This window comes from Panthera uncia, assembly GCF_023721935.1.
Source record: "Panthera uncia isolate 11264 chromosome C1 unlocalized genomic scaffold, Puncia_PCG_1.0 HiC_scaffold_3, whole genome shotgun sequence".
In the NCBI taxonomy this organism is placed as follows: domain Eukaryota; kingdom Metazoa; phylum Chordata; class Mammalia; order Carnivora; family Felidae; genus Panthera; species Panthera uncia.
In genome coordinates this window covers 73900445-73914732 of record NW_026057584.1, presented here as the reverse complement: position 1 = coordinate 73914732, position 14288 = coordinate 73900445, and the positions used below count along the sequence as shown (strand labels likewise).

At 39.0% G+C, this 14288-nt stretch overlaps 1 protein-coding gene across 4 annotated transcripts in view; it reads left to right on the top strand.

Annotated features, from left to right (window-relative positions):
* Positions 1-14288, top strand: part of GPD2 (glycerol-3-phosphate dehydrogenase 2) — a 232884-nt gene that overhangs the window by 201852 nt on the left and 16744 nt on the right. For all 4 annotated transcript variants that reach the window (XM_049615622.1, XM_049615624.1, XM_049615623.1 and 1 more), the window contains one exon: positions 1436-1629. In XM_049615622.1, coding sequence (XP_049471579.1) covers positions 1436-1629 — 194 coding nt within the window. The remainder of the gene's footprint in view (positions 1-1435; positions 1630-14288) is intronic.

The window sequence follows — 14288 nt, the reverse complement described above, 5'->3', positions numbered from 1 at the left end:
AACAAGTTGTATGCCCAACATGAGGTTTAACTAAAGACCCCAAGATCAAGAGTCACGTGCTCTACCCACTGAGCCAGCCAGGTATCCCTAGATTTCTTTTTCATGAAATAAATTATTGTTGTTTACTTTTAAGCACTTGTTAGGCCCTCACCCTTATACAATTGAATCAATATGAGTTTTTTTTTTTTTTTTTAAGTTTTTTCAGAGGAATGATAAACATAAAAAGTTTACACTTTTTTTAAATTTACGGGTATAGGAGGGACTTCTTGAAATTTATTTAAACCAAATGGAATTGTGTTTTCTATTTAAGAAATTTCATTAATAGAAGCTGAAAATGTCTTTAACATTGGCTTGCTATGAGAATTCAGTCAGACTGAAACAGCTCTCTGAAGATTGGTAGGGCCTAACTGTTTGAACATGACACTTTAAGATCATCCCGCCCCTTTTTCAACTTCTCCAAATTTCTTTGAATGGTTCATGAATGCATGAAAACAATAGTTTCTGATTTAATGAGACAACTGGACAGGTTTTGTTAATATTTCTAGTTGCTTATTATTTCTGGTGTGTTTTATAATTTGGTTTTAAAATATTAAGTATGTGTTAGTGAAAATTATTGACTCATATTTGGGAAGATTTTATGTAATCTGTCAAAAGAGGCATCTTCGAACCTTGATTTAATAGCATAATACATTAGCCTCTTATGTCTGTTTAAAGACTGTCATTGCTAAGATATTCCTCTCCCTTTTTTGACCTTGCCCTCATTCACTGTTATTTATGTAATAGTAGAAAACCCAGCCCTTTTCTCATTGATGCACTTCTTGAGATTTCTATAAAATTGAAGTAAAGTAAGAAATTTCATATTTGGTGAAGTGGTGTAAGTTCATCTAGGTACAAAGAAGTAAAGAACTTTTCTGATCACATTTTAGTTGCTAGAAACTTAGAGCCTTCACTTTTCTCATGTACTTCTGAGACCTTCCACTGAAAGATGTGTCAAATGTCAAATGTCCAAGGAAAATACTTTTCATTGACTTGAAAAAAGGTTGAAGAGCAATCCTTAATTCACCATCACAAAAGGAATTATAGACACTTATCCCTGCTGACATTATCTGATGTGAATGGTCCAAAGAATATAAAAACCCAAACAATTGGAAAGTGAAGTCCACTTTCTTAATTAACCTTGCGTTGTTGAGATGGAGAGGGCTGGTTGAGCTGTGAGTTTTAATATCATACATGCTCCCTTCTTTTTCTGTTACCAATATTATTTTCTTTTTCTTTTAGGAATTTCTAGGCTAGAGCATCGGCAGTTAAAGTAATAGTTCATGTGTTTCTTGTTTGCTTCTATGAGAATTAGTGAATAAAGTAGTTTTTTAGACTGCAGATTAAGGATTAAACTTCTGCTAATTTCAGAAATCTGTAACCCTTCTTTTTACATCAGCCCAGAGAGCATGGGACTGCTTGACCCAGCAACCAGCGATGGGCGAGTAATTTTCTTCTTACCCTGGCAAAAGATGACAATAGCCGGCACTACCGACACTCCAACGGATATTACACACCATCCCATCCCTTCGGAAGAAGATATCAATTTCATTTTGAACGAAGTGCGTAACTACCTGAGTTGTGATGTTGAAGGTAACTTATGCATTCCTTTGAGTTTGTTTTCCTTCTTTTCTATCTCCCGGCCCATCCCAGCTCTTACTGGTAACTGCCACATCTAAGGTCTGAGTCCTCCTCACACCTGACTCTTCTGTACTGACCACTTCTTCTGGAAGGTTTATGGGGACTAAATTATACCACAATGCGAAGCAGCTTCTTGGTCCCCCCCCTGCTTTCTACATCCACACGAACCTCACGCAGTCATTTTCTGACCATCTCTAATGGCTGTACACAAGCCATACGTGAGCTCTAAACACTTGTGCTCTCTGAGAAGAGCATGACATGTTTGCATTGCAGTTTAATTTCTAGAGTTCAGGAAGATCTGATTTACAGATACAGGATATCCTTAGGAAATAATTAATCAAAAAATGAGAGGATAGAGCTATATAATCTGAGAGCTTCTTGAGCATTTCTATATGAAAAGTAGTGTTGACAGTGGATTTAACTAAGTAGGATAGGTATGCTTTTTTTTTTTTAATTTATTTTTTAATTTTTTTAAATGTGTATTTATTTTTGAGAGAGAGAGAGACAGATGTGAGCAGGGGAGGGGCAGAGAGAGAGAGGGAGACACAAGAATCCAAAGCAGGCTCCAGGCTCTGAGCTGTCAGCACAGAGCCCGATGCAGGGCTCGAACTCACAGACCGTGGGATCACGACCTGAGGAGAATTTGGAAGATTAACTGACTGAGCCACCCAGATGCCCCAGTATGCTTTTTTTTTTTAATTGAAAGAGCCAAAGTTAACTTCTTTTTCATGCTAACCAGGGCATACTTACTTTTAGTTTGGATGTTAATAGTATTTTCTCCACTGCATATATATAATGAATATGTTTTATCCCAGCTAGTTCCTGAAGTTTCCTAACATTGTCCTTCTCTATTTCCTATCTCAGTTAATAGCCTTATCATCCAGTCACCCAAGCCAGAAATAGCATGCTGGCCTTCTTTTTTTTTTTTTTTTTTTAATAGTCTTAATTTATTTTAAATGCTTATTTATTTTGAGAGAGAGAGCAAGGGAGAGGCAGAGAGAGAGGAGAGAGAGAATCCCAAGCAGGCTCCACCCTGTCAGCACAGAGCCCAATGCAGGGCCTCAACTCACCAACCGTGAGATCATGACCTTAGCCAAAATCAAGAGTTGGACACTTAACGGACTGAGCCACCCAGGCGCCCCTCTCATCTTCGGGGATCCTTCTCTTTGCACATTCAGTCCAGTTCCTATCTGTGCTCACTCTGCAGTACCCTGTAAATCCCCTCTCACTTCATTGTCCTGGTCACGCCTATGTCATTTCTCACTCAAGCAGCTGCCCTGGCCTTCTAACTGGCTTCCCAAGGTCAGGTCCCCGTTCCCACCCTGTCTCACCCTTCCATCAGCACCCTCTTCCTGAAACACCATTCTCACCATCACTTCCCTGCTCAAAAACATCCCTTGGATGTTCCTCATTGACTTTCAGAGAAATTCTAAGCTATCTGGCTTGGCTCTAAACTATCTCTAAGGCTCTCCACAACTTGTCTTTGCAGGTTTCTATTCAGTACTCCACCTTTGTGCCTTCTGTGGTCTTATCGCCTCCAAATCAGTTCGTGCACTTTTCAACCTCATGCTTTGTTTAGGATGAAACCTTGCTCTGGGATGCCCTTTCCCCCACCTTCTCATTTTGACAAAATACTATTTCCCCTTTGGAAACCACCAAACTTTAGTAGAACGGTGGTCTAGTATATCACAATGTTATATATAGGCAGGAGTCTAAGGTGTATTCTCACTTGCAGCTCCTTGAGGGTAAGGATTCTTTATTCAGCCACAAAGCTTGTTGTCTATCTGGTATGCCCCTCAATACGGAGTTGAAATGAAATAAATTAGTAATAGGTGTTTTCAGGGTTTTTGATGCTGGTAGCAGTTTGAAAATCTTTTTATATTAAGGTAGAAATTTTTAGATTTTGAAAAATATATAGTCTTCATCTTTTTGTGTCAGGAATCTTCTATAATGTTGGCTTCAGTGGAGGACATACAAAGCCACAATTTATTTCTTGATGTGACTCACTAAAGTCCATGAATCCTTTTTCCCCAAGGGATTTTTTATCATCATGTGATCACACATTTATAAACAAGCAAACTTCCTTAAAAAAAAAAAAAATTGTTCAGGGGACTCTCCTGGTTTAATTGAATGATCCATATTGTATAGAGGTAGTTTCTTCTGATTTCAAGTAATGGATACATTTTAATTTTGAGTGACGTCTCTGGGATCTACAATAATGGTACAGGTATAATACACACTCATAACTGAGATTTGTGTGACTAATGTCTGTATTCTCACACACTCATATACACGCACACAGTTATTTGGGAAACGGTCATGCCTTATTTAATATCCATATTCAAGTATTCAAAATGCAATGTAATTTTAGCTAGATACTTTCTTTTGAAATCTAGGAGGACTTTCATCTGGATATGATTGTATTTTTTTTTTTAACGTTTATTCATTTTTGAAAGACAGAGACAGAGCATGAGCGGGGTAGGAGCAGAGAGAGAGGGAAACACAGAATCTGAGGCAGGCTCCAGGCTCTGAACTGTCAGCACAGAGCCCAAGGTGGGGCTCTAATTCACAAACCATAAGATCTTGACCTGAGCCGAAGTCAAGACGCTTAACTGACTGAGCCATCCAGGTGCCTCTGGATATGATTGTATTTTAATGTATAAATGATTATTGTTAACGAATCCTGCTACATTTTGCATTCACCTGAGTACCATATTAGCTAAAAGTGGATTGATATTGGGCCCTAAGAGCAGGAAGTTTGGATTGTTGGAGCAAGAAATAAAATTAATTCAAGAGCAGAGAGCTCTTTGTTGACAGTTTCCAGCTTCTTAAAGTTCAAATGCAGTAAGATGAGAAATCTAGCTGCTTATATGTGCTGTGAGGCTGGATATACTGGGAACAGGTGCAGGTTCCAAAAGGCCACTGTGCCCGTGTTGTAGGTGAGGATTTCCACCAGTGAAATGAGCCTTTGGGCTGTAGCAGAGACTGAATCGTGTACCCCCTCCACCCCCCACTTTCTTCTGTGAATGGACAGAGGACTTAGCAATACCTGCCGGGGCTTGGTGGGTCTGTAACTTCTTGTCACTTAGCATGCCTTTTGTTAGGTTACTTGGTAAAAGTAACAAAGAGGGGTTTTTTTTGCCAATTGTGATTTTTGGTAAAAGTGGCTGAAATTAATATCTAAACGGTGTACATCCGGCCTTTTCTTCTAGCTGCCTGGGGACTCTTGAGATTAAAAATTCTCTAAGCAGCAAATATCTGGTGTGAAAGCAAAGGTGACAGCCGTTTCACATACTGCATTTATTTCCCTGTGCACACCATCTATCACACCTTTCTGACTTACCAACTTATTCTTTTTAAAACAATTAATTCGTAATGATTCCTTATAGTTTGTTTTCATCTTTGTTTCTAGTTGACCGAAGGTCTCATATGTGAGGCGTTACCCTCAGTCTGGATAGAACGCAGTTTGCTAATATATGTCTGTGTCTTAAAGTGGAGACGTTCAAGTTTGTTATTTTTTCCAAGGAATTCTGGTGCAATTCGATGTCTCTTCCATCCTGATGAAATGGAAGAGAGAAACTCAGCTTCAGACACTACCCAGTTATTTGGCCACAGGCTGGTGCTGTGCACGTATTTTGATCTCTCCGTTTGTCTGTAATGGGTAATGCATGCTTTATTTTTTAAAACCCTACAATTCCTGAGCACTTTTCTACATGCAAGACACTCTACTGAGCACGTCGCCCTCATTTTTTCTTTGGTTCCTCATGACGACATTACGAGATGTACCCTGCAGTTCCTATTTTACAGACGCAGAAACCGAGGCCCCAGTTCCTATTTTACAGACGCAGAAACCGAGGCCCCATGACTTGAGGCTTCCTAGCCCCCAGTTTGTTCGTGTTGGAGCCACGATGAGGCCAAGTCAGTCCAGCTGTAATACTTGCACTGCTAAGTACCGCACAGAACTCTCGCTGGTAGTCCCGGGTTTTATGATGTGGTATTATATCCACCAGGGAGTGGATTAAGTCTCTCAATTCATTTTCTGGAAGCTGCTAGACACTTGCAGAATGATAATGACCTTTGCTCTAGACTGGCCTTATTTGGATCTGAATGTTAAGCTGGAAGGGGTGTCATATCTCATAACTAATCCCTTGGGCCAAGCGGTCTTCTCTACAGACCTAAAAAATAAAAAGTTTGTTTAGATCCTAGAGCCATAGTTGTGAAATGTTTTGCAGTCACCAGGGTTGACATAATCAGCTTAAAAGGATTTATTAAATGGATGAATAAGTAAAATTCTGACAACGGTTTCCGAGCCTCCCCAAATGGCTATATCCTTAAGGAAGGGGGGGAAAAGAAAGTGTCAAATCTTAACACTCCGTGCTGTTCTCAGCAGCTGCCACATTTCTGCAAAACGCGTCGCAACAATTCTGAAAAGCATTTTGCCTGTTGGGAATAAGACCATGTCTTCTTTTACGATTTCGAAAGCTTTCCATTCACAGGCTGAATTTTCTAGATGACTTGTTTGTTCTTTTCTGAAATGGGGCATTGACAGTTGTGCGGTGCCTAGCGGGGTTAGGAAGAAAAACGATCTTTTGAAAAATATATCATTAAGTCTGCCGTGTAGAGGTTAATCAGAAGGATGCAGTGGGGGAACCAAGCTCTGACTCAAAGGGATCGAGCGAGACAGAAGATTTGCCGAGCGCTTTATTCACGCAGGCTTTCTGGAGTGCTCCTTCAGGCAGCGTCTTTAGTTGTACACAGGTTCCCACACACGCAATTAGTAGTGTTTATAGATTGCCGGTTATTCAATTAACAACCAAGCTGGCCGTATCAACTCGCTGCAGACCTGCCTTTTCACTGCCAGAGATTGTACCAGGGTTATCAACTTACACAGGCTTGGACGTCTTCCAGCTGTTTAATTATAGTGTCACACGCTTTGCTTTTTCTAGTTTCATTAGTTTATAAATGTAATATGGTATCTTATTTCTGTGATTAACACTTCATTTCAGCAGGTTAAACATGCTGGTAGAGACGTATTGATTTCTGACACTATTTCCCCTGTGTTCATTTAGATATTTTCACATGCTTTTTATTGATTCTTTTGGAAAGCGGCAAACATGAGAAAGAACGCCCCAGAACGTGTGGCTAAATAACTCACGTGAAGCAAAACCACACATTTAGCTCTTAATGGTCACATCCTGTGGGCTTCATTGTCTATTAATTTTTAAAACAAACCCTTGTCTTGCCAAGGTTTTAAGAGTAAAAATATTCATTATAATTTGAAACAATTACACAGCACTTAGTCGTTTCAGCCAGCTGTGAAAAATGCCTATTTAACTTTATTATTGAGAGTTTACTCTTTATATATTATACATGCTAAAACCTGCATTGGGATTGCAATAAAAATAATTCTCAAACACAATGGTAAAAGGACTATTTTATTTTGACAACACCTTTTTTGAAAATAGTGCCAAGTACTTTTATACACCGTGGAGGTACGTGGGTTTTGTAACATCTGGGCATTTGGCACTTAAAAAATCAACCGAGTGCCATCTGGGTGAATCGGTCTAACGAGTGGTGTTTAATGAGGACTTTTCCCAACTTTAACAGTAGTGTTGTTTCCTGTCATCTTGTTTTATTAAAGCACTCATTTATGTTAAAAGAGACTACCCGATTGTTTAAATATATAGTCATTAGGTACTTTACTTACAGCCTGGGATATTGGCTCCGAGGCCCAAATACATTATTTCTTTTGATTTTTGTAACGTCACCTGTTCTTGCTTGACATGAGAAGTTCAGAATGTTTTAATGTGCCGCTTCATATTTATTGATCACTATACGTGACCCATACTTGATGGAGTATTTGGGGTGCTGGGAAATATTAGAATTGACATTGCTGAAGACTTTCAACCTGGTGGGAAAAATGAAACAGTAATGAAATATGGTTCAGCTATCCTGGTAGTAGGAGAACCAAAAAAAATCAAGATGAATTTTTGAGCTCTGATGCATAAAGGCCTTGGTTTGAGTTATCTTCTTCATGTATCATACCTTGGAGAATTTAAAGTAGGGTGATATCCACTACTTACTCTTGGCTGCAACCTGAATGACAGAAAGGATTTCTGGGTAAGAACTTGAGGGTAGGAATGCTTAATTTAGTAAAAATATTTTTCATTTCCCATTAACTCATGAAATGAGTAGGAGAGAAGGATACTCTGAAAGGATAAATGTGGAACATGTTGGGACAGTAAAGTATTTGCGGGGAAAGCACACTATTATAGCAGATTGTATTCTCCTGAGCCAAGGAAATGCAGTCAAATTTCACCGAAAGGATGCTCAATTAGAGTTGTGGGCAAGGTGGCCCTGTGGAAGGTCCCCAGCTTGATGATCTCCAGGACCAGGCTGAGATCTACTTATTACTAGGGGATTTTTATTCTAGAGCTGCCTTGTGTAATGGCATAGCCTGTGCATATGCATATCATGTGGAAATTTCATTTTTAATTAGTTAAAATTAAATAAAATTTGAAATTCAGTTCCTCAGTCACACGAGCCACATTTCAGGTGCTTAATAGCCTCATGCAGCTGGTGGCTAGCGAATTGGACCTTGTGGATAGAGGACCTTTCCAGCACTGCAGAAAGTCTAAGGAACAGTGCTGCTGTACAGAATCTAGAGGTATTTATATATACTTTTAGAGAAGGAAATACTCGATTTAAGAGAGTTGCTGAGTCTGTATTTTTTTGTTATATAAAATAAATTTATTATCTTGTTAAAAAAAAAACAAAACCCAAAAAACCTCCAGCAGTAAGAAGGCTCAAGAGGTGATGAACTCAGTGATTCTGCGATGTCTAAGGCACAGGGCCCTTATTTCTCTTCACCTTCCCACCCTCCAAGTTGGCTTTATCCTGCGGTTGTTTCCTCTATGGTTACAATATGGCTGTAGCAGTTTCAGGCAGAATTAAAAGGTATCTTAACGATTCTCTATTCTGTCTACTGCTTGTGAATCTCTTTCATCAGACAACTTTAATTAGGGTTTGTTTAACAAAGTGCAAGGTTTCCACTGTGGGTGAATAGGTGATAAGGAGAGAAATATGTTAGTTCAGTTGGTTGCTGTCTTTTATACAAGAGGTTAGAATTCATGTTTTGTGTGTTTAACTATGCTCTGCCCTATGGACATAGATTATACCGATGTCCCTGACCAGTCATTACTTAATTCCAGTGGTGGAGAGGTACAACCACTTTATCCTTCAGCAGGAAATAGCATTTTGCATAATCCACAAAAATCATTAAATCTTAAGTTTGGGAGAAAACTTGGGGCACCTGGGTGGCTTAGTCAGTTGAACATCTGACTTTGGTTCACGCCATGATCTCACAGTTTGTGGGTTCGAGCCCCACGGTGGGCTCTGTGCTGATGGCTTGGAGCCTGGAGCCTGCTTCGGATTCTGTGTCTCCCTCTCTCTCTGCCCCTCCCCACTTTTCCCTCCCTCTCTCAAAACTAAATAAACATTACAAAAATTTAAAAAAAAGTAAAATAAAAAGCTTGGGAGAAAACTGATAGACAGCCTGATCCAACCACTCTCTGGTCTAATACTGTAAAAATCCTGCAGACCATAAAGACTGATTCATATTTTAAATATGATTTAAAATTTGATTATTTATCTTACATGTATCTTTTAAAATAAACTTAATCCTGGGGCGCCTAGGTGGCTCAATCAGTTAAGCATCTGACTTCGGCTTGGGTCATGATCTCAAGGTTTGTGGGTTTGAGCCTCGCGTCAGGCTCTGTGCTGACAACTCAGAGCCTGGAGCCTGCTTTCGATTCTGTGTCTCCCTCTCTCTCTGCCCCTCCCCCACTCTCCCTCTGTCTCTCTCTCTCCTTCAAAAATAAACATTAAAAAAAATCTTTTTAAATCAATTTAATCCCAATTTTATCTGATATAAGTCTGAGGTTAAAAAGCTGAACGCTAAGATATAAAGTAAATTAAGTTTCCTAACACATTATGAACTCTTTTGGTAGTATTTTCTTTTTTTGAGTATCAACATCAAGAGTAAGGATTAAAAATGATGTCAGTATACACATTGTTTTATTTAATATTCCTCTATGAATGAAAACCTTGGATATTTTAGTTTGGCCTTTTTGTTTTCAACAATGCAATTTTACAGATGTGTTTTTCTGGCTGATACACCAGAAAAGGCAAAGAAAAAAGAAAAAGAAAAGGTAAAGCATTTGCACAAAGAAGATTTGCATATGTTACAGATTTACTCTAGAGAGTCTCATTTTCCATCAAATAATTTTAAAACCAGTCAGAGGACTTTAAAAGTTGGAGCCAAATTCCTGATCAGTGTGGCTACCTAAGGAATTTCACAGACACACGCTGCAGACTTTGTGGTGACCACAGTGACGTTGTATGTGGTTGGCTAAGGTTTATTTTTGACTCAGAGGGCTATTTGAACTCTAATGGAAAATAGCGGTAATTTCCTAGTTAGGGTTTTTGTAAAGATTAAAACATTGCATGATTTGTGTTGAGGTTACACAAGACTTTTGTGGAATTGCGTGAAGCAAGAATTAACCCTCCTTCCATGGAAGCCATCAGGATTAAACCTAATGAAGAAATTACACATATCAGAGGAGCAGGTTTAGAAATGGAATCCCAGCATTCAGACTCCCTTAGGTCTCCAGTTAACAAGACTGGAAGCCTTGGGCTTTCTGCATCAGTGTATGATGTTTCTTCTTTTTTTCGCATCCCATGTTTAGATATGGATTTGATTAACCACCACTGTAGACGTGTACGGGTGCCTCTTCTTTCAGATTATAGTCGTGTTAAGATTGTGACCCTCAAAAAATAAAAAAAAATGAAATAATAAAAAAAAAAAGAGTGTGGCCCTCAAGGAGCTGTATTAAATCATGCCAAATTTACCTAGTTGAATTTGTCTTTACCAGAAATCTGTTTTTTCCATTTGAGATAAAGATGGAGGGATTATCTATCATTCAGTATAACTTGTTTTTAATTTTTTTAATGTTTATTCTTGAGAGAGAGAGAGAGAGAGGAGGGGCAGAGAGAGAAAGGGAGACACAGAATCCAAAGCAGGCTCTAGGCTCCGAGCTGTCAGCACAGAGCCTGATGGGGGGCTTGAACTCATGGACTGTGAGATCATGACCTGAGCCGAAGCTGGACGCTTAACTGACTGAGCCACCCAGTTGCCGCTCAGTAGAACTTGTTTTTAGGGTCTTTCTCCGGTACTTGGTTAGGCACTTTGTAAACAATAATAATAATAATAAAGTAATAATTAGACTATTCCAATCATTTCAAGGAGTTTTTGTAGCTCTTTACATAAAGAGTCTGCTGGATATTTTCTAAATACTTTTCAGGTAGTGCTGTGTATAAATACAGGAGGTTCACTGTACAAGGGCACGCTACCAAGCATTGAGTGGGATCTAAAATCACACTGTCCCGTGCTCATAAAAATGTGCTCCCCTGAATGAGAGATTTTAATTTGAACTAAGGCTGGGGATGGCATGGGCTGTAGGGGTCCTGAGACTTCTGTATTATATGTAAAATTCTGTCTTAATCTTCTGAGACTTGAAGTTTGTCAATTTTTCCTTTTGTCTTGATTTTTTTTAAAAATTATGATTAAATATATATATATATATTACAAAATTTATCAGTTTGACCATTTTTAAGTATACAGTTCTGTGGCATTAAATATATGCATCTTTTTGTGCAGTTATCACCATCATCAATCTCCAGAACTTTTTTATCCTCCCTAACTCTGTACCCATTAAACATTCACTCCCCATATACCACCTCCCCACCCCCTGCTAATCACCATTCTACTTACTGTCTGTATGAGTTTAACTACTCTAGGTATGTCATATGAATGGAACCATACAATATTTGTTCTTTTGTGAATGACTTATTATACTTAGCATGTCTTCAAGGTAGCATGTGTCAGGATTTCCTTACTTTTTAAAGCCTAATAATATTGCATTGTGTGTCTAGACCACATGTTATTAGCATTTTTTAAATGCTTACTTACTTTTGAGAGAGGGAGAGAGAGAGTGGGTGCACAAATGGGGTTGGGGCAGAGAGAGAGGGGGATAGAGTTTCTGAAGTGGGCTCTGTGCTGACAGCAGTTTCTGATGTGGGGCTCGAACTCATGAACCATAAGATCATGACCTGAACTGAAGTTGGACACTTAACCAGCTGAGCCTCCCAGGTGCCCCTAGACCACATGTTATTTATCCATTCATCTATTAGTGGTCACTTGGGTTACTTCCATATTTCGATAATTATGAATGATGCTGCTATGAACGTGGAGGTGTACAAATTTTCCCTGCTTTCAGTTCCCTGGGGTATGTATGTACCCAGAATTATAATTGCTAGATCATGTGGTGATTCTATGTTGAACTTTTTGAGGAAATGCCATGCACTTACTCTTAGTTGACTGCAGCATCTTAACCTTCTCGTCGGCAATGCCCAAGGCTATCCCACTTTCTCCCACAATTCTCGCCCAACATTTGTTATTTTCTGTTTTTTGTGATTGGTTACAATAGCCATCCCCATGGACGTGAAGCTGTGTCTCCTTGTGGTTTTCATTTGCATTTCTAGTGGTTGGTGATGTTGAGCATCATTTTATGTGTTCATTGGCCAGTTGGAGATCTTTGGAGAAATATGTTTGAAAATCCTTTGCCCAGATTTCATCACATTGTCTTTTTTAGTTATTGAGTTTCAAGAGTTCTTATATATTCTGATTACTAACACCTTGACAGAGATAGAATTTACAAATTTTTTTTTTTCCTATTACATGGGTTACCCTTTCATTCTGTTGATAATGTCTTTTGATGCACAAAAGTTTTTAATTTTGAGAAATCTGTTTTATCTCTGTCTTTTATTTTCTTTTTTAGCCTGTGCCTTTGGGATCATATACAAGAAATCATTGCCAAGCTCCCTGTCATGTAGACCTGTATATATATATTTTTCTAAATGCTGTATCTTTCTAGCTTTTATGTATAGATCTTAGATCCATTTTGAGCGATAATCCTTCTGCACGTGGATACCCAGTTTTTCCATTGTCTTGATGTTTGAAAGACTATCTACAGTCAACTTTTCAATAGCTGGGAATTAGATGAAGGAGGTAACACCTGATCCCAAGTCATGGTAGAAGTAAAATTGCACTTAATCTTCTTAAAGCATTTTTGTTGTTGTTGTTGTTGTTGTTAAGTTTATTTATTATTTTGAGAGAGAGAGAGCATGGAGAAGGGACAGAGAGAATGGGAGAGAGAGAATCCCAAGCAGACTCCGCACTGTTAGTGCAGAGCCCAATGGGGGGCTCAATACGGTGGCTCAATGTGATACCATGAATCATGAGATCATTGAGAGAGAGAGAGAGAGAGAGAGAGAGAGAGAGAGAGGAAGGGGCAGAGAGAATGGGAGAGAGAGAATCCCAAGCAGACTCCGCACTGTTAGTGCAGAGCCCAATGGGGGGCTCAATATGGTGGCTCGATGTGATCCCATGAACCTTGAGATCATGACCTGAGCCAAAACCAAGAGTCAGACACTTAATCAACTGAGCCACCCAGGAACCTCCACCCCCCCCCACCCCCCACTTACTCTTCCATTATCCAGGAATAATTTAACTGGTTTATGAAAGTAAGTGCAGAAAGACCAGGTAAGCATTCACTCCCTCATAGTCTATATCATTTGGCAGCTGTTGAACTGGTACATGAGGTCATCTCCTTGATGTGTAGAGTGGAGAAGAAAGGGGCTAAGCCATTCCTAAAGCTGATCTGGGTAAAGAAGAGTGGATTCTGAAAACTCTGCCCTTGGGTCTTGGCCTTGCACCTCACGGTGCATGAGAACCACAACTAGGCTACTCTCTTTAGCCATCTTTAAGTTCAGTAATGAGTGCTCTGCAACAGCTGTCTAATTCTATTGTAAATTCCATGAATTCTTGGTACAGAGTGCTGATTGTATTTTGATAGAGACAGTAAGAGAAATTCCATGGTATCTTGAATATTTAAAGACCTTCCATACACTGTAACACAAATATTGCGTGTCTATACTGGGAGGAGCCAGTATACCTGTTTTTGTGACAGTTAAAAAGATAATGGGATGAGAGAAGAAAAAGGGCATGAAGACTGTCAAAAGTCGAAAGATGGTGGGTACATTTAGTGGGTAAGAATATGAACTTTATAATCGGGAAGAACTGGGTTCTGATGTTCTACCATTTATAAAATGTTTGCTTTGGGCTAGTTAAACTTTTTCAGGTTCTTTTTTTGTTTGTTTTGTTTTTTGTTTTTCTTATCTGTATGGTGAGAATAATTATAACTGATGTTATGGGTCTTTGTGAGATGAAATGAAATGAAAAGTACATATCAAGTGCTTTGACAACGCTAAGCCTACTCTAAATGCTCAATAAGAAGTTAGCATTGATGAGGGGAGATAATATCCTGTTACAGGCTTGTTTGTTTAGTAAGGATCTTTGTCCTGAGAAGAGATAGCTAGATATATTCTAGGAGGAAATGTAACAAGTCAGAAATCTACTGGTTTGTCTTTGTTTCTACTTTGTTGTTGTTTCTTTCAGCTATTTTAGATTGCCCCCCCACCACCACCCCCCC